We start from the raw sequence: 20627 nt of genomic DNA, 5'->3' as shown, positions 1-20627 counted from the left end.
CTTAACCTCGTATATCCCCAGGTATAGAAAATTAATCAAATGATGACTCTTGTCACAATCGAGGAGTCTGAAAAAAAAATCTCAAGGGCTGATTCAACATTTACATTCGCACACACGCGCACACATAGTTTATATTCCTCAAGCCAATACAATCGTGAATAATCTTACAACTAAGAGGGAATTATATCTTTGTTTTGTTTTTTTAATATGTACTGCTTATGTAGTGAAATGATAACAAGAGGGTGTAGTGGATGTCTTGGGTGTGAAGTGTTCTGTTAGCTAGCGAGTACTGACTGACCACTACCTGCGCCATCTAGTTACTCGCTGTGAACACCAAAATTATTCCTAGTTAGTAGTTATATCTTTACCTGTGTAGTGTTCACTCTCGGGGTGTAGTGTGTATTGGCTGACTCAATTGCCAGTCTGTGTATAAGAAGGAGTTTCATAACAAACATGGCATCGGTTGCTTCAGCGACGGTGAGGGCCGTTAAAGGGAGGCGTCTGATACCCACTAGAGCAGCACTAGTACTAGTAAGTAGAAATATTCACTAGCTGATTATATACTGTATGTCTTTAGTTTTAATGGGTTGATCTAATTATTATTTGCTCTTGGTTTGAGTCGTAGGAGTTTGAGTGACAAGTATTTTCTGATTGCCAACAATACTTTACGCTGTTATGCGTATTTCAAGGGGGATATACTATTCTTCTGAATATAAAATGATAATAATATACAAAATGGTCACACCTGATGTAGTAGTTTTTCTCTATAAATGATGGCCAAGTGTGTCCCATGTTTGTTTGTTTACATGGAAACACTACCGCTGACCCAGCACGGTCCGACTAATTACCCAAATGTAGCCACAATGAAGTCAAATAATGGTTCTACAAGAATAAATCGGACTGCCAATCACTTCTCGACTGGTATTTGATGTCACGAAGTCACAAAAAATTGGTAAACTTAATTTAATCTGAGTTAATAGATCGAGTGCATGTACCTAACCTAACCTAACACAACTCAGATTAAATTAAGTTTACCAATTTTTTGTGACTTATGACACCAAATAATAATCGAGAAGTGATTCACAGCCCGATTTACGCTTGTAGGACCATCATTTGACTTCATTGTGGCTACATTTGGGTAATTAGTCGGACCGGACCCAGCACTTTCAAGGAGCTACCTTATATGATTTATGACTTCAGATTAACCAACTGGTATTGTTGGAGAACAAAGTTAACAGTAGAAATAACGGTAATGTATGAGGACACTGCGAACACCAGAAGGAGTTTGATTTCATTAATTTTCAAAACTATGTAGTGGATATTTGATTGTGACTGACTAAGTTCCGGTTATTTTTCGTTGTTTATCCATCACCTTTTTTCACATGAAAAATATATATATATTTTGCTAGTTTTCTTGCTGCTTTAGATGATTCTGACATTTGTCTTTAGGGCAAAGCACTTTTTTTTTTCAGCTAGGTTAGGTCAGGTTAGGTTGGTTGGCTAGTTCCTTTGGTATGAGAATAGGTTATTTTTGGTGTAGTATTACTCAAATCTGACCATTTTTTTGCAAATTAAAATTTTTTTGCAAAAAATTAACATATTCATTTTAACAGAATCACTAATTTGCACAAACATTGAGGTCAGATTTGACTAAAACACACCCAAAATAACCTATTCTTATATTATAGGAACCAATCAACCTAACCTAAAAAAAAAAAGAAGTGATTTGCCCCAAAGATAAATGTCAAAATCATCTACAACAGCAAGAAAACTAGCCAAAAAATTAATTTTACATGTAATAAAAGGTGTTGGGTGGATAATGAAAAATAACCTAAGTTCCTACTGACACTATTTTACTGTAAGCGCACTCTGATTGATTAAATACTTTCTGTTAAATATGACATAAGGCCTTATCCTGGGCTAGTAAGTTAGGTAAGGTTAGGAAGGTATCTGGTTGGTTAGGTCAGGTTCTATTAGGTTCTAGTAAATGTGACCTCTTTTTAATGATAAGAACATCTGTGGAAAAAATTAACAAAATCGAACAACTCCTTCTGGTTAGGTATGTTTATAGCTACACAACGACCAACTCGCAGTGAAATAAATGCGAAATGCCGCCAGTCACGGTCAAATATAGTTATCACACTGTTTGCCGGAAATGGATTATTAGCTAATCAGAGCGCACTCATGCTAAAATAGCATTAGTAGGAACTTAGCCAGTCGCGGCAAAATATCCACGGCCTAAAAGCTAAGCATTTGCACAAGAAATGATACTCTTAAATATCGATTCATAAATTAAAGATAACATCTTTGGGTAGTCAAAAACACTAGAAGAGGAATGGTTAAAAGCCAATTATTAACCCGTGTGCTATTGAAAAGTCCAAAATACTCCAAAAATTAAAATTTGCAACGGAAACCTAATAATTTTTTTTTCTCTTTCTCCCTATATAATAGAAATATGAAGTTCGGTGTTTGACCTGAAAAGAGTTTTAAACTTAGTGCATTTTTTTTTTTGCACAATCTGTATACAGTACAGTATATGTAAGATTGAGTGGGCATGTAACATACCGAGTAGTAAAAAGATGTAGAAAATTGCATACGTCTATCCAGCATTCATAAATTTAGCCTACTGGAGACAGCACCTGGGGGATTCATTAGCCTATGGGAGACAGCAACTTCACATATAGGATGCAGGCTGATATTTTTAGTAATTTTTCGGACAAAAAAGTGCATCTTATATGCCCCAAAATAAGGTAGTTAGTCGACCATTAGGACGTACCATACCCATACTTTAAGTTCTTGATCTATCTTTAACAGGTTCTTGGCCCAACTATATGAAGTGCATTACTGTGCTTAGTTTAAGTATAAGAGGCTCTTGGTCTAACCATAACAAGTTCTGAGCCTGATAATAACAGTTTCTTGGCTTAAGAGTACAGTGCAGTACAGTACTATACTGTAATAGAATGTCAGCATGACTACACTGTAACAGGAAAGGGTATGAGGCATGTGTATCATTCATGCAACAACACACAAAGCTCTGTCAAGTCTTCATCACCTCCCACCATGTCTAGTGAGTGTCTGGGGCAAAATATTATAATTTAAAGGAACTTTGCTCAAAGCTGGATTTTCACTTCTCTGCATTACACTCAGGCAGTAATAGTTTTAGAGAGTTTTTTGTATATTATTAATCAGGGTTAGAGAAAAACATTGTTTAAAAAAGATAAAAAATCTTTTCAATTTTTGTTTTTTTAATGGTATAATGTTGGTTTTAATGAGTTATAAGTACTGTATTTGTAGTTCTTTTTATAAACTTTTTATTTGGTATTAATCATAAGCATTACATTCAGGATGATTTAGCAATCATTTATACTCTTCCATATCAAAAAATCACTGCAAAGGCCAAATTTGAAAAACACAAGCTTTGATCAGTCGTCCAAACTCATCCTTCATGCTTAAAGGCAAAAACTATGTTTTAGTTCATCTTAATGCATGGAAAAACTATTCTACTTTTATAATTGAAAGTTTTAAAAGAAATCACTGAAGTACAGTTGCAGAGAGAGAAAGAGGGATGGGCCCATATACGTAATACATGATCTGAACAAATTAGAATTAGAGTTTCAGAGCCCAACCATAAACAGAAGCAGTCACCAGTTATATTGAACAGTGGCAACTTGGCTCCCTTATAATCAGGATTTGAGATTTGTGCAGCCCTGTAAGAAAGCTTATCACCACCACATTCATCAGTGTATAATAGTTCACATCCATGTCTATATTTAACAACCACCGGGACATAATGCGTCCCTGTCTAACACCCACATTTATTTCAAGTGTTTCACTTTCTTCCCCATTTATTCTTACTGTTGCCTGGCTGTTTTCATGGAATATTTTTATTGGATTTAATAGCCTTCCTTCCACCCCAAACACTTGTAATGCCTCCCACAATGCTTTTCTGTTCACCCTAACATATGCCTTTTTCAAATCTACTATAAATTATTATAACCATCTGTAATTAATGGAAAAAAAATATACAGTATATGTTTTTTGTTTGGTGTAAATCATGGTTTAAACCATTAGTTTAAATTGGCCAATCCTGAATTTTATTATGGTACTGTACATATTGCTGTGCAGTGATCACTTAATTACAGAATACCTTTTAATGAATTTTCCTTTTTCTTTCAGACACAAAATGCTGTTGAGAAGGTCCGAGAGTTACTAGAGAAAAATCCAGAGGCAGTGAGTGTTTTAGCATACTGGGTATTATATTTTATAAGAGTAATACTGCAGTAATAATTAAACTAATTAGTTCATACGTTACTGTAATTTTTCCGTCTTCATTATTGGAAACTCTGGGCAAAATGTTTTGATATTTTCTCCAGTGTATCGTCATATGTTGGTACCTGTATGCCTGCTCCCTAACTCCTGATAGTATTTAAACTTACACAACATTTGTATTTATAAAATATCTGCAGGAATAAAATTTACCATAAATTACTGGTCATTTATGATATTCTGACAGTTCTCTACACAAAAATGTTTAATGATAATTTTATCCACATACTGTAGTTGATAATGGTGTACATCAATACCTGTGGTCAACTTGATCAGCCGTTATAAAACTAGTGGACTAATACTGCTAACAAAACCACATATACCACCAAGGATAATGACACTTTTTTGTAGGGGACTGTACGGTTGCCAGCAAAAGTCCTTATATATAATATATAAGATATGCTGATAACCACAAGGAAAAAGAAAACACGAAGTTCCCAAGCGCTTTCGTGTAATTCACATCTTCAGGGGTGAGTACAGACTAAAATATAAGTGCAGAACAAGTTATATATATACAGAGGAGGGTGAGAACAAGTCCACAGAGGTCAAGTATAGGTAATGACCCTACTAATCTTTACAAAAGCACCACCGCGGTCAGTAGTCAGGTCAGAGGGAAAACTGACCCAACCTTCTCGCCTGGTTACAAATATTTTTAATTACAAAATTGTCCAATTTGTACATACCGTTACTCAAATTCATGTTAACGGATTCGGTATGTTTAATGAGACTAGATTCTATAATGTTCCTACTGTCAATTGAATTACAAGGTAATATTGAGGAGGCATTATCCCAGTCAATGCAATGTTTATTATCCCTCAAAGGAACGAACAGAGCATTGGATTCGTGGCCTGTCCTAACACTGTATTTATGTTGCTTAAGTCTAGTTACAAGATCTTTACCTGTTTGGCCTAAGTAAAACCTATTACATTCCTTGCAAGGGACTTTATAAATGCAGCCATTTGTATTATTGGGGGAGTTCTTGAGTAACATCTGTTTAACAGTGCATGAGTTTTTAAATGCCACATTGACGTTCCAGGTTTTTAGTTGTAAAGGAATTTGAGAGAAATTTTTGTGAAATGGTAATACTAGGAGATTCTTATGGTCATGGGTGGGCTTGGGATCAGTTCTATAAAAAGATTTCTTAGTAATGTTCAGGCATTTGTCTATGAAAGATCTAGGGTATTTAAGGTTTGAGCCAATATTATAGATATATTTATATTCCTCATCAATGAATTCCGGGCTGCAAATTCTCAAAGCACGTAAAAACATTGTTGAAAATACTGACTGTTTGACTCTATTATGGTGGGCAGAATAATAATGAATGTATGAACACACATTAGTAGGTTTTCTATAAATACTGAACTTAAAGGTGTTACCTATTCTGTGGATCAGACAGTCTAGGAAAGGCAATTTACAGTCATGCTCTAATTCCACAGTGAATTTGATCGAGGGGGCTAAGTTATTAAGTTGTGGCAGGAACGCTTTTAGGTCCTTGGGAACTTCGTGTTTTCTTTTTCCTTGTGGTTATCAGCATATATCTGGATCACGCGCACCTACAGTGAATATATAAGATATAGATCCACAATGGAAACGTGGACAGTAATATCTCTATTAGCCGGAATCCCAAAAACCTGGATCTCTTCGATATCTGGATTTGAAATTTTCTCGGAAAATTATTCCCAAAAGTGGAATTTTCTGGAAAATTTTGGCTTTGGGAATGATTTTCCGAGGGGCAAATTTGGGTAAAATTTTCCATGTACCCGGAAAATTCTGGGGATGGGGGATATTTTTCCAGGTTTGAGAGTTGATGTCATGTTCAATTTCTGGAACTTCTGAAATTATTTTTCTGTTACCCGGAAAATTCCGGGGATGAGGGATATTTCCGGCTAATGGAGATATCACTGTGTATAAAGATAGAGAGATAGATGTGTCTGTAGGTTGTTTCATTGTAGTTCCTCATATGCCAAAATTAACATTGGCATTATTCTGGTGGGGGTGTCTCATGAGTAAGAAAAATGCCGTGACTGTAGGTAAATCAACGTACATGAGTACTGCATTCACCAACTGCTTCACTCATCTTCCGTTAAATGCCAAGAAAAATTAATATATTAATTTAAAATTTTTTATGATGGATTCGTTTGTAAATGGGAAAAAGACTGATTGTAAATCCTTGCTAATACAATATTAATATTACAGTACTTTTGGGTTAAGTAGGATATAAATTTTGGTGGGTAGACCCACAGAGAAATACCTGAAGTGTAATGCTGCCCATGACTGAGGAAAGGTTGCCCGTGCCTGCTATACAGGTATCCTTCGCTATATGAATGTTCACTCTATGAATATTTGCTTATAGTACATATATTTCATTCTTACTGTATGAAAGCTATTCTTCCTTACATGAATGACGGTCCCTTAAGGTAATGTACCAGATTTATATTTTATTAATTTTTTAATGTGGTATTATATTACAGTAACTAGGTAGGTTTTGTTGTCTGTAAACTGATTTCATCTTTTTAGGTATAATATTGGGGTTCTGTAGTTAGGTACAGTACTGAATTACAGTACAGTGAACCCTCACTACGCGGTCAATTGAACCCATGGCGGCCCACGTAAAGTGAGAAACGCGTAAAGTGAACAACATAACGTATGGGATTAATTGAAATAGAGACTGGGCCGACCCCCAAACTCCACTTTTTCAGACACAATACCTACGTTGTAGTAAAAATAACTTCTTAATTTTATGATGGTATGCACACACAATTAATAATTAAGAGAAATATCAATAATATTAGGTTTTTTAACACTTAATTAGTAGAAAAGATGGCTGGGCACACGGGGATGGAGGGTTGGTTCCGAGGCAGAGGGCAGATTATTGGCCCTCACCTGTATCACTTGTATCAGTTGTATCACTATCCACCACAGAGGCTTGCAGGGCCTCTTTGTCAAACCCCTCAAAGCCCATATAAGTGCATATCCTCACTATCATTATCACTATCACTGACTTGGGCCGGCTGTGGTGAGTGGTGGGTGAAGAACTCGGTAATGTTTTGATGACTGGGCGACCTTGTGCGCACCCTGCTCGCGCCGCTCTCCGCGTAAAAGGGTACACACACACACCGCGGAGAGTGAGCATTCCGGTTTCGGCAGGGTACCGCGTAAACGTGGAAACTCGTAAAGTGAAACCGTGTAATGCGGGGGTTTACTGTCCTGTATTTAGGTTCTAATTTACAGTACCTGTACAGTAGTTAGTTTTGTTGTTGTATGTGAACTTATTTAATTTTTTAGGTACAGTATAGTACTGTATTGGGGTTTTCTTGTAATTGGGGAACCAAATCCTATTTTTCCCATATGTTGTGTTATTTGCTACACGAATATTCTCTTGGCAAATGGTTTTCAAGAAATGTAACCCATTTGTATAGTGAGGGATACCTCTACAGTGTATTAAAAGATATTATAATTGAGATAGCAAAGGCCTAGCGAGTTCAAACTTGCCTTCAGTGCTGGGTACACTAACAGTATAGAACAGTACCACTTGTGCTATTGCTACTGTTAGAAAACATATTTCTGCTGATTTTAAATTGTTGCACTGCTATTGCTGGCGCTACTTTTTTCAAGCACCTGTGCACAGCAACAGTGAAGAAACACATACCTGTATTACAATTCACAGAAAATAGTACTAATAAAATACCAAGGTTTAAACTAGCTATTAATTTATTTCATAAAGTGTATTTACTGTTTTTTTGCATTTCAGGGAGAGAGAGTTTTGGCTCCTCTGATTACATAAGAACATAAGAATGGAGGAAACTGCAGTGGGCCTATTGGCCCATACTGGGCAGTCCCGTTTACACCCAACCCCCATTGCTCATATGAGCATCCAACCTATGTTTGAAGCAATTCAGCGTATTCGAGTTAATGATGATATTTGGTAACTTGTTTCATTCATCCACTACTCTGTTTCCAAACCAGTGTTTACCTTTGTCACGCCTAAATCTAAATTTGTCTAATTTAAAACCATTGTTACGAGTTCGCTCCTGGTTGGATAGTTTGAGTACCTTTGTAATGTCCCCTTTGTTTAGCCCTGCCTTCCACTTATCTTCCACCACCTATCAGGTCGCCCCTCGCTCTACGTCTCTCAAGGGAGTGCAAATTAAGATGCTTTAACCTGTCTCTATACTCAAGGTTCCTAATGCCCGGGATTAGTCTTGTCATTCTCCTCTGAATTCTTTCCAAGGATTCTATATCCATTCTGTAATACGGTGACCAGAACTGAACTGCGTAATCCAGGTGTGGTCTCACAAGAGCAAGATACAGTTTTAGGATGACCTCGCTATCTTGTAACTAACACTCCTTTGTATGAACCCAAGTACTTTATTAGCCTTGTTACGAGCAAAAACACAGCATAGTCATAAAATGGGAGAGGATTACAAGTAGTTTTTTTACACAATGAAGGCGGAGATATGAGAAGTGTAATTGCTGTACTGATGGGTATTCCATACATTAAACTTATGTCACTTTTGAAACTGTAAATACTTGTGCAGTATATCATTCAGGAGTGCCAAATCTGAAAAAAACACCGTTACTACCGGTTCTGCTACTGATTTTGGTAGAAGCTGCACTCCTTGTTTCACTACTAAAATAATAGTGCTGCTATGTAGCGTCACTACTATTATTGGCCCTACTCCTAGCATTGCTTGCCTGCTAGATTTAACAGTAACTAATAAATATTCATGGTTATTCCACGTCACCTTAACCAATATTTTAGAAGAAATAAGTTACAATGAAAGATTTAATAGTTCACTGGATGCTGAAAGCATTGGACAACAAACTCTTAACATTTTGCAGATAGGGTTATAAATTTTTATCAGTGAAAGTATTAGATCACACACTATTTACTTTTTTTTGGGGGGGGGGGTTAAGCCTTACAGCATAGTCTTTCTATAATTTGCCTTTTGGCTGAAAGAAACCTTTGTAGTGGATACTGTGTACAGGTATTATATTGACTGCATAATTCACAGGTGGGCCTGAAGGTGGGTGTGAGACAGCGAGGATGCAATGGATTGAGTTATACCTTAAATTATGCCACAGAGAAAGGAAAATTTGACGAGGAAGTTGTACAAAACGGTAAGTGATACCTTTGTACACTCACTAAAAAATTATTCGGCACCCGTGTCATATTGTATCACACCTTAAGGGTGCCAAATAATTTTTTAGTGGGTGTACATATACAGTACAGTTTTAGATAAAAATCTCTGGTCTCAAATATATCAGTAATTAGCAACTTATATTGTGATGTAGTAAATCCTCTAAATGGACATACGTATAATGAATGCACAAACATATAAGGGCGATGGTGATTAGCTAAGAACAGTTGCATCCATGATACATCCATTCAGAGTGTATTACTTTTTACACAGTGCAGTATAAGTTGCCAGTTACTGATATACAGTACGCTAGTCCAAAGACTTGTCCATGATTGAACATAGTATTCAGTAAACTCTTTGTTTCATTTACTTTTATACTAATTTCTCGAAAGAACAGGGTGTCTACTGGTCTGGAAAACCTGGAAAGGGCAGAGAATTTTACAAATAAACCTGGAATTTTATGTGAATTTCAGTTCAACTTCATAATATTGTTATTTTGAGAGCAATCTTACCATAAATTAATGATGTACTCTATAATAGGTAATAATTCAACTTTTAGGAACAAATTCCAGTAAATAGTCTACTCCAATACTGTAACTGAATTGTTTGTGTACCGATCATAGTTCATGTTAGTGATCAAATAACCAAATATTACAAGTTGTACCTACTAATTCTCTAATGAGTATTGTCAGAGAGGAATTGTTCTTATAATTAAGTGACTTTATTTAAGTGGATTATTCCACATATTAATCATGAGTCATATAGTAGGTGGAACTGAGTGTAATTTTCCAGTTTTTGCTGGATTTCCGACTTTTTTGGAACATCCAGGTTGACCCACGTGAATCACACAAATCCAAGGAGAAAAATGTGGAGGGGAGTGTCAACATCTTTGCCGATGTTAATCACTAGGCTTGGGGTGGGTCTTGAAAGGGTCTTCAATTTCTTGATTAATATTAAGTATAACATCTTTAAATTTCCCAATACTGTAGTAGAGTACTGTACAGGGAGTATATACATATTATTGAAAACCTCTAATTTTGTTATTCTGTCTTAATAAATACTGAATTAATGTAACCCAAAATTTTCAAATTTACTCCTGGAAAAGCCAGGGAATTTTGTTTTGTCTGGCCAGTAGACCCCATGAAGAAGTTTTAATTCTTATTGTCAAGAAAATTGGTTACAAAAAGGAAGCTTGTAGTGTGTTATCTTAAACTGTACTGGGCAATTCAGTAGTGGTCAAAGTACTGCAAAAAGTTGAGTAAAAGTTATACTGTAATAATAATATTGTAATAATACAGTAAGCTCACAACATGAAGCTCTTTAGTAAACATGACCGAACAAGACGACGTCTATCTTGGTCACTGTGTCAAGACAAACAAGTCACTCCAATTACCTGAACTTCTATTTCATAAATTACTACAGTATTTTCAATAAAAACACATACTGTACTGTACAGATATTGGTAGCTTTGTAATACTGTACTGTACAGTATAGTCTGGATTTACTCGGTTTTGGTTAACGCGTTTGGTCATTTACGCGGTGCCTTGCCAGAATTGAAATGCTTTAATTACGCGGTAAATTTGGTCATTTACGCAGAGCAGCTGGAAAGGTCCAGACACACCGCGCCATTTTGTATTCACGTTGCCCATGCTTGACCATAAGCGGGAAGCGGCGCGAGTAAGGTTGCACAGTATGTCGTCGTTGCGTTATCGCTGACGTCATATGACGTATCGGCCTGTGATTGGGCCACGCATCCTTACCTCCCTTCCCCGCTAGCTGTGATTGGTTTAATGTAATATGATGTGCCCTGCCACGGGAGGGAAGAAGCCGCTGTCCTACCCCGCGTCAGTCGCATTGTTCTCAGTTACCTCGTATACAATTCTCTCGTGTGCCCGCTAATCTCGCAACAGTGGCTCCCACTAGACCCCCCACCACCACAGAAAAACCTTGAACTACCTGGCCTAAGTCGCCCCAAGCTTAAGAAGATACGACGAGCTTTAAGCTATGAAGTTAAGACAAGATCGTGCAGGAGTTGGAGAAAGGTACGAGGCAAGTTGATTTGGTGCGCCAGCATGGCGTGAACGAATCTACGATCAGGACGATCAAGAAGTATGCCGCCAAGATAAAAGAACACATGAGCATCACAAAGTCGGCAGGTGCTTCAATGGTGAAGTACTGTCAGAAGAAGGTGCTGCTCAAGACTGAGAATTTGCTGGTGAGCTACTTGATTCGTCAGGCAAGATTGAACATGGCGGTGGACACGCGGTCAGTTCAGGAGTACGCACGTGAACTGTACGTAGCAGTGGCACGCAAGATGGGAATTGCAGAGCCCAAACCCTTCACTGCTTCCTCTGGGTGGCTGCAAGGGTTTAAGAAGAGGAACAAGATTACCAACATTAACATTGGTGGTGAAGGTGGTAGTGCTGACCATGTTGCAGCGAGTGATTTTCCTCCATTCTTACGAGAAGTTATGGAAGAAGGACAGTACACCGACGACGAGGTGTTCAACATGGATGAATCTGGTCTGTTTTGGAAAAAGCTACCTATCAAGAACTTCGTTGTCAAGTCTGCCAGCAAGTGTCAGGGCCGGAAATTGCAGAAGGAGCGCATCACCGTCCTGTTTACCACCAATGCTTCCGGTACCTGTAAGCTCAAGTTATCGGTGATCCACACAGCCTGCAAGCCGCACGCCTACAAGAACGTGGATTGGACATGACCAAGCTAAATGTCCACTGGCTAACCGCACGTAAGGCGTGGATGTTCACTGGTCTGTCCCTCACCTGGTTTGACGACTGTTTCGTTCCCGACGTGAAGAAATTGTGCGAGCAACAGAATGTTTCATTCAAAATTTTGTTGCTCCTTGACAACGCACCAGGACACTCGCCCCTACTGTTGGATCGTCACCCCAACGTAAAAGTGGTCTGCCTTCCTCCCAACACTACGTCATTAATCCAGCCCATGGATCAAGAATTAATTTGTAATGTTAAGGCTGCTTTCACTGCAAAGAAGTTTCAGCTCCTTAATGACTTGACTAACACCAAAGATGAGTTGCGGAACCTGAGTGACACCGATAGCGAGAGTGACGACGACGAGCAAGAAGAGTTGGCGGAGCAAGAAGTTCGCGTCAGACAGTTTTAGAAGAAATTACGTCAAGAAAGCTGTTGATTTCTTGGTGGAGGCATGGGATCAGCTGTCTGTGGCAATGATTCGTCATGCGTGGCGGCATGTGTTGCAAGGTATCCCAGGTGGGAGGCAGAGGCAACCTGTGACTGGTGATGTTCAGTCTGTTGCAGTGGCAGTGGACCTTGCAAGAGAAGCTGCACAGAGTGTTACAGCTGCAGGCTTCTCAGAGACCACCAACGAAGACATTATGGAGGTGATCAGGGATCCTTAGGTGACTGCCGACGAAATGTTGGAAGACAATGACGTCAGTGAGGAGGCAGGTGTTGCGGCAGCCCGAGAAGAACACAAGTTAACACATGGTAATGTTAAGGATGCCTTTGAGTTTGCTGAGAAACTCAAGCTCGTCCTTTCCAACGACCCTGACAATCACCGCTATGAAATCTTCAATAACCATCTGTTGCAAACTACGGAGCTGTACATCAAGATTTATCACGAAAATATCAACACTAGCCGTCAGCGTAACATCGCGGAGTTCTTCTCCCGCAACCCACCACAGCCAGCCCACGTCAGTGATAGTGACAGTGATATTGACTTTCAGGGATTTGTCAGGGAGGCCCTGACATCTGTGGTGGATAGTGACAGTGATTCACCTGAGGGCCACTAATCTGCCCTCTGCCTCGGAACCAGCCCCCTTCCACGTATGCCGACCCATCTCTTCTACTAACGTAAGTGTTAAATCTTGATATTTCTTTTACCTGGTGCAGTATTTTATTCTCTTATTGATATTTATCTTCTATATTATGTGTGTGTGCATACCATCATAAAGTTAAGATACTATTTTTACTACAATGTACATATTGTGTCGGCAAAATGTGGAGTTTGGGGGTCGGCCCAGTCTCTATTTCAATTAATCCCATATGTTCTGTTATTTCATTCACGCATTTCTGGTTTTACCCGGTACTCCATGGGTTCAATTGGCCGTGTAAATCCAGACTATACTGTAGTTATAATAATACAGTAAGCCCACAACATGTAGTTCTTTAATAGTGTCTGAAATGAACAAATCACCCCCAATTATTAGTGTATACAGTGAGTTTGTATTGAGAATAGTAATTTACAAAATGTATTGCTATAGTTTTTAATAGAATATATTTTGCTGGAGGGAATAATAGTGCTATATATAATTATGTGGTGTATCACAAAATTAACTTGTTACAAAATCAAGACAAACAGTTAAATATTATAGTGAATGCGCATAATGCTCGGAAGCGCGAATTTTTTGTGACTTTGTTGGTAAATATTATTTATTTCAAACTTATTTTTTCCACTCACTCACTCACTCATGTTTTCAATCGCTTATATCTTTGCATCCATTAAATGAGGAATTCTGGACAATAACCTGCTAAGAGCCATATATCGTGTTATGTTTTGCTTTGCTTTGTACAGTATTGCCCAACCTCTCCTCTGTCCCCTGGGTAAGCCAGAGAGCCAGCCAATTGTAAACATATACCTGTGGTTGAGCATTTTCTTCCATTTTCTGTTTTGGCACTTCGCAGATTATGATTCAAAGCTCCTCAAATTCTGCATTCAAATGAGCCATAACTGGTTATCCTTAACAGTTATATATGATTTTATTTGTGATATATTGACTATTAATACTGTATTAATGGATCATTATGTATTAGCCATTGAGTTGCAGGGGGGGGGGGCAATAAGTACAGGTAAGTGAATGAGGTATTGATGAGTAGATGGTACATTTAGAAATAGCAGCTGTTAAAGAAGCAGGGAGACAATTAAAAAATATTAATTTTATTACAGGTGTACGTGTAATCATCGACAAGAAAGCTCAGTTAACACTATTGGGTACGGAGATGGACTACGTAAAGAGTAAACTGTCAGCAGAATTTGTCTTTAACAATCCTAATATCAAGGGAACTTGTGGGTGTGGAGAGAGCTTTTCAATTTAATGTATGTTCATTTTTGCAAGAAATAAATGCAAGTAGTTTTTCATAGTAGTACTGTACTGTATTTAAGTAATGACCTCAGTAAGTGCAATACATTATGTTTTCTTTATGTGTTGATATGTTGGGAGTTGGTTTTATTTTATGCAGTATACAATAATTTGGACAGGATTACTCCATTGTCTGAACTTGACTACCTAATAATGTATATTACTATTTGCAGTAGAAAAGATGAATGGCCAATTGTATGTGGTGTATATATCTGCTTTGCACAAGTTGGGTCTCATCTTGTAGTTACTCTATATATAAAATATGCTTTCCAGCATTGTATTAGTTACAATAAGATAAATACCTGTAGATTTGCAAGTAACTTTTACATATAAAGTCATAAAACCTCTTTAATTCAAACTTATAATGCAGGTATTATTGTAAATTTACTATGTTGAAGTGCTATAATATATTTTGCCTTAACCCATTAAAACATAGATTTATTGTGAAAGTTCTCTTGTGTAGGCTATTGGTCATTAAGTAGAAGAACATAAATTTTTTAAACCTTGTGCACCTTTTGTAAAAAAAAATTGTATAGGAATTCCCAATAATATTCAGTTGATAAAATTATATTGATAATAATAGGTTCATCAAGGATTCTCAATTTGAATTAAATAAATGGGTTGTATGATATATATGTTCCTACCATTGGTCAACAACTATTATAGACACTTTTTGTGTATGGATGTCAAGAAATAAAGGGGTTATATAATGAAAGTTTATTGATTTTATTTGTAAACACGTACAGTGTAAATATTGAAGAAATAAATATTAATATATTTTTCTTCTTTCATTTATAGTTTTAGAACAAATACTCTTTGTAGCACAAGACAAATAATACAGTTATCATGATTTTTTTCTTTTAGGACAGTTCAAGTAAAATTTGTTCTTACCTTGAAACAAAGGTTTAAGAATCGAGTATCATTTTAGGGTGTGTCAATTTCAGGATTCGAAGTGCAACTTTAGGAATTTTCCTGACGACAGGTCATCAAATGATGCATTTTTATGTACTATAGATTTCAGGAATAACCTTGATTTTGAGATTGGAGGTGTTCTACCTACATCAATTTCCATTTTAAATTTTGGGTTTTAGGCCCAAAATGCAAAATTTTCCTGTTGCTATCTATCACCATTGTTCTGAAATGAGATGCTGGAAAATCGTACAGTGAACCCTAACTTTACGCGGTTAATTCAACCCACGGCGGCCCGCGTAAAGTGAGAAACGCGTAAAGTGAACAACATAACATATGGAATTAATTGAAATAAGAGACCGGGCCGACCCCCAAACTCCACTTTTTCCCGACACAATACTGTATTTTGGTCACAAATTTTGCAAGGTGTAAGACTTACATTTTTGGTGATTTTTGACCAAAAATTCAATTTTGCTGAAAATCACAGTGGGTACTCCTGAGCTTGCTGATTGTTCATATGTGGTCCACGATTCGATTGCAGAGTAATTAGTGGCCAAAATGCCCCTAGAAAGATTTTACTGACATAGTTCAATGATAATTACTCATCAACTATGGGTTTCCAAGGTGTGATACAGGGTTTGTGTGTTATTCTGAAAGTAATTAATTAGCTAAACCCCTTAAATTTCAATTCTGAGAAAAAAGTATATTTTGGTCAAAAAATTTGTAAGGTGTAAGACTTACATTTTTGGTGGTTTTTGGCCAAAAATTAGATTTTGCTGAAAATCACAGTGTGGGTACTCCTGAGCTTGCTGATTATTCATATGTGGTCCACAATTCGATTGCAGTGAAATTAGTGGCCAAAATATCCCTTGAAATATTTTACTGACATATTTCAATGCTAATTACTCATCAACTATGGGTTTCCAAGGTGTGATTTAGGGTTTATGTGGAAGACAAGTGTTTATCTGGGAGCAGCTGGCAGAGGGGAGGGTGGGTACTCTCTCCCACAAGATTCCTTTAACATTTCTTTATGCAATTCTCACCATAATTCTCATATTATTTATATCATTTGGCGCAAGGTTGATAAAATATCCTAAAATAATCAGCTTTCCTGAAAAACGAATCCCGCACTGAACTGTCATTTGCTCACAAAGAGCAAACAGTTGATTGGCTTACCACAATGTCTGTCTTCAACACGCATTAAATTAGTACATTACAGTCATGTATTTATCACCATTTAATAAATACTATTGTGTGTTTATCATCACTTATGTAATATTGTATTGTACAGTACAGTAATATGCATCTGCATATACCCTGGTTTATTCATTAATAATTTGTCTAAGTGTACAAGTAGCCAAATTAAGCCATCATATAACACTCAAAGGTAGTAAATAATGTTTTTAGTAAGGTATCTTCATATCAATACTATACAGTGTGTTACAGTGACCCCTGTTGTAAGCTGTTCTACTAAAAGCTCCCACACGAACACATCTTGATACAGCTTATCCTTTTATTTTCAAGTCATATTACAAATTACATACAGTATTATATTTTCCTCTATTACTGAAGATGTTATATTAATCATGATGAACCATAAACCATAAGAGGGCAATCATATGAGAATATAATACTGAATCAATAATTAAATAATCCTGACGAATGCAGCAACATCTGATCAGTCCCAGCCTGCTTACATACTCAAGTGTCCTAGTTCTCAGTAGGCCTATAGCAAATCTGATTACACCACTGTAAATGTTGTTCATTGAATAAGACTTTTTATTAATCTCCCCATTGCTGGTGACTAGAGTATCTCAGTCCAAAAAAAGCATACCCTTAAAATTGCTGGGGGTTTGGGTCTCAAAATTGCCGTGAATCGCCAAATCCGAAAATATCATTTGCTTACCGGGGAGGGGGGGTTACATTTTAACTCGTGTGCAAAGAAATGTACTGTATATTTTTATGTGTTTACCCATAGGATAATTATTTCTTTTACCTGTATTGTATATGTGCGTGTGTAAGCACACACACACATACACAAAAAAATATATACAAATGAATAATAATGGGAAAATCCTCTCACAAATAATCAGTCAGAAACAAAACAAAATGTATTGAAATGTAGAAAAATGTTAAAGTTGAGTTGGTTGGGTTGCCATATGGCAATTTTTTCCTCGTAAAAATTACTGTCTCTAGAACGAATGGCTCCCTGTCCCGGCCACGAAAATGCCGGCAACTTTAAAACTACCCGCAGACATTCTTGGGTACATCCAGGGTGTCATCCATGAATTGTCAGGGCATGCTGTACTGTATTGCATCATATCTAGCAGATTGCATAATAGCATATTTTTTCACTTTAAGCAAATTGTAGGTAGAAGTAGGGTCCTCACACAACAGCGAATTTGCATTTAGTAAGTACTGTACACATAAAGTGAGGATCAGGTGAAAAGTATAAGCATTTATGAGACTTAAAATCCTTTATTTCTGAAAAAATTTTGTTGTGGGATATGTAAGAATTTCTGGGGTACATATGAAATAACTGAGAACCATTCACTCAAAAATAAGATCTCTATGGAGGTGAACCTCATTTTCATTCTTTTGTCAGTCCTCCCCCATCCATGAACCCTGAGACTCATGAACCTGTGAATCTGAAACATCTCACATTGTTGAGCCCATAGATGGTGTACTGTGTGATGTCTCGGATTCACAGGTTCACGAGTGCCAGGGTTCATGGATGGAACAGAGGACTGATAGGATTTTTTCTTGTGACTGTACTTACTCACCTGTGAAAGAGTTTAAAAATGGTTTTAAAATATCATACAAACATAGAGTATTTGTGCGGATGATTAAAAAGAAATCAATCAAAAGAAAAAGAATAATAAAAGCAAAAGCAAATGAAGTAAACATGATGTGCTCAATAAAAATATTTGAAGTTGCAGTATTTCAATTAGATTTTGCATAGACAGGGGTTAGATCAGCAATACTGTACTAAAAACATAAATACTGTAGGCTTAAAACACCACAAATTCCTATTGCAAGTTTAACAGAAATTCATATTTATCCATATATCAGATTACAGAAAACAAGATAAAGTCAGTCATCATGTAATCCGTATCTCTCGAGGAATTTTTTGGTGGCCAGAGAAAAGTTGTTATTCACAGTAAATTTGTAGAGTTGGCTTTGCATTCTTTCTTGGCTGCCAATAACTTCAACTGGGCCAGTAGAGTCATTGATCTTCCTTGTTCCTTCACCTTCATTCCTTTTTTTCATTGCTGAAACATTAAGAACAATTAATAAACACATAAATACAGTACATAAAAATTACAGGATAACATGGTGTGGTTGCACGGAAAAATTAATTACAAATTCTGGAAATACTAATTATAAATAACAAACAAATATGAATATTTCAGCTGGATGGAGTGGTTACAGTGTGCAGGGCAAGAGTAATGAAGAGGAGAGCAAGTTTGGCCGGTATACAGTACAGTATACTACAAATAAGGGTCACAATTTGGAGACACTGTAAGGCAGTTACTCTTTATAATTGACACTGCACTGGTAAATGATTCAGAAAAAGTTACAACTGTTAATGAAAGAGTTTGGAAAAGTCTGTACTGTAGTACAAAAAAAAATAAAATTAAATGTTATCTAAAGTAAAAAGATGAATACTGTACTTTATGTGGAGAAAATGAATGTTAGCTTAAATGGAACAAAGATGTTTTAGATATCTGGGAGTGAATTAATCATTGAATAACTGAAGAGAAGGTAAAAGGTGTGCTGATCAAAGTAAAGCATAGAAAGAGAAATGTATCAAAGGAGGTCAAGATGGGATGTAAAGTTCAGCTAAATTTACTGTTAAAGTGTGAAGCAAGGACTCTGGATGCAAGAGACATAAGTAAGTTAAAGACAACAAAAAGAGGCTTGACTGACTGACTGACTGACTGGGAGCAATATATGGGCTAGTCTGGATTCAGAGAAGACAAAACACCAAAATAGGGAGATGTGGAAGTGAAAGGAATATTTGATAAAAGGCTGAGGGCTTGCTAAGGTGGTGAGGACATATTGCAAGATTAGTAAAAAGTATTCAGTTTAGAAGTGAATAACAGGAAATAAGAGGGGAAGACCAAGAAATTAATGGAAAGATGGCATAAAGAAGGTACTGATAGTGAAGGGGATGGAGATGAAGTTAGTCATGAAGTGAGTGTATGTGTGAGTGTTTAGTTGGAGAACATGGTACCAGTACAGTATCAAGTGGTTTACAAGGGAAGTAACAGACAAACCAGATAGTGAATTTGAGGCCATGTTGTGGAAGGGGAACAAAGTAGTAAAACACATGTTAAAGCACTAAAAGTGAACGAGTAACAGCAATTGATGTTGTTGTTGACTCTGGTCATATTGCATCTTGCAATAGTAAAAAAAGACACCTGAATATATTATGTTTTGGATGAAACTAAAGGTAATTTCTATGTCAAAGATAATTATTTTCATGTCCAATTATATGAAATGTACACACAATTAAAAAAGTATTTGTGCACATTTTGCATGAAACAATCCTGACACCACAGATGATGTATACAGTACAGTACAGTATTGCAAAATGCCATATACAGTATTGCTAGCTAGCAACATTTCCTGTTTTATCCACTGTAAATATTGTTATTATATGCACATTCAGAAGAAAACAGATAAATCATGTTGGTGGTGTATTGATCAATCAGGAAATCATCAGACCCAATGTGCACAGATACATTTTTGATCCTGTTTACCTCAGCTGATAAATAAATTTACTTAACACTGAATACTGTGTGAATAATATATATAAACAGATACAGTCTTTAGAGAATAGGTAAGGCTTACCAGGAGACATTGCAGCGATGGCTGCTAACTGTGAGTCTGTAAGATATTTGGCAGCCATAGCATCACTTTCAAGGTAGTGGGTGCTGATTGTACTTTGATACATTGACAGCATATTGTGGAATCCAGGAACATACATGGTGTCCATAACAGCCCTGAAAATTTTGAACATAATATATATAGTGTACTGTAATGTTAAACAGTACAATAAACATAATGTACCGGTATAAGATTACACACACACACATGCATTTCTCTTTTCC

The 20627-nt window shown here is 36.8% G+C and overlaps 2 protein-coding genes across 3 annotated transcripts; one reads left to right on the top strand and one right to left on the bottom strand.

Annotated features, from left to right (window-relative positions):
• The first annotated feature begins 243 nt into the window (after nucleotides 1-243).
• Nucleotides 244-19153, top strand: LOC121855410 (iron-sulfur cluster assembly 1 homolog, mitochondrial-like). Of its 2 annotated transcripts, none has more exons than XM_042350316.1 (4): nucleotides 244-531; nucleotides 4177-4230; nucleotides 9342-9447; nucleotides 18924-19153. In XM_042350316.1, the coding sequence occupies exons 1-4, from the start codon at nucleotides 454-456 to the stop codon at nucleotides 19034-19036; spliced, it is 351 nt and encodes a 116-aa protein (XP_042206250.1). In that variant the 5' UTR covers nucleotides 244-453; the 3' UTR covers nucleotides 19037-19153. The 2 variants fall into 2 exon arrangements, with proteins under 2 accessions (XP_042206250.1, XP_042206249.1); XM_042350315.1 differs by lacking the exon at nucleotides 18924-19153 and adding an exon at nucleotides 14409-15380 and having other exon boundaries at nucleotides 264-531.
• On the bottom strand, nucleotides 17583-20535 carry LOC121855411. The gene is made up of 2 exons (XM_042350317.1): nucleotides 20368-20535; nucleotides 17583-18782 (listed from the first exon to the last, which is right to left on the bottom strand). The coding sequence occupies exons 1-2, from the start codon at nucleotides 20510-20512 to the stop codon at nucleotides 18604-18606; spliced, it is 324 nt and encodes a 107-aa protein (XP_042206251.1). The 5' UTR covers nucleotides 20513-20535; the 3' UTR covers nucleotides 17583-18603.
• Nucleotides 20536-20627: the final 92 nt, after the last annotated feature.

Source organism: Homarus americanus, unplaced genomic scaffold (genome assembly GCF_018991925.1).
Source record: "Homarus americanus isolate GMGI-L3 unplaced genomic scaffold, GMGI_Hamer_2.0 scaffold45299, whole genome shotgun sequence".
NCBI classification, from domain to species: domain Eukaryota; kingdom Metazoa; phylum Arthropoda; class Malacostraca; order Decapoda; family Nephropidae; genus Homarus; species Homarus americanus.
The sequence above is the reverse complement of the archived record's forward strand: the minus strand, read 5'-3'. Positions and strand labels throughout refer to the sequence as shown.

Excerpts from the sequence above, each read along its gene's own strand:
- LOC121855411 (XM_042350317.1), bottom strand. The coding sequence starts at position 20,512 with ATGGACACCATGTATGTTCCTGGATTCCACAATATGCTGTCAATGTAT. Across the intron at positions 18,783-20,367 it reads CATCGCTGCAATGTCTCCTG|CAATGAAAAAAAGGAATGAA; the intron begins GTAAGCCTTACC and ends TTAATGTTTCAG.
- LOC121855410 (XM_042350315.1), top strand. The coding sequence starts at position 454 with ATGGCATCGGTTGCTTCAGCGACGGTGAGGGCCGTTAAAGGGAGGCGT. Across the intron at positions 4,231-9,341 it reads TAGAGAAAAATCCAGAGGCA|GTGGGCCTGAAGGTGGGTGT; the intron begins GTGAGTGTTTTA and ends CATAATTCACAG. Across the intron at positions 9,448-14,408 it reads CGAGGAAGTTGTACAAAACG|GTGTACGTGTAATCATCGAC; the intron begins GTAAGTGATACC and ends ATTTTATTACAG.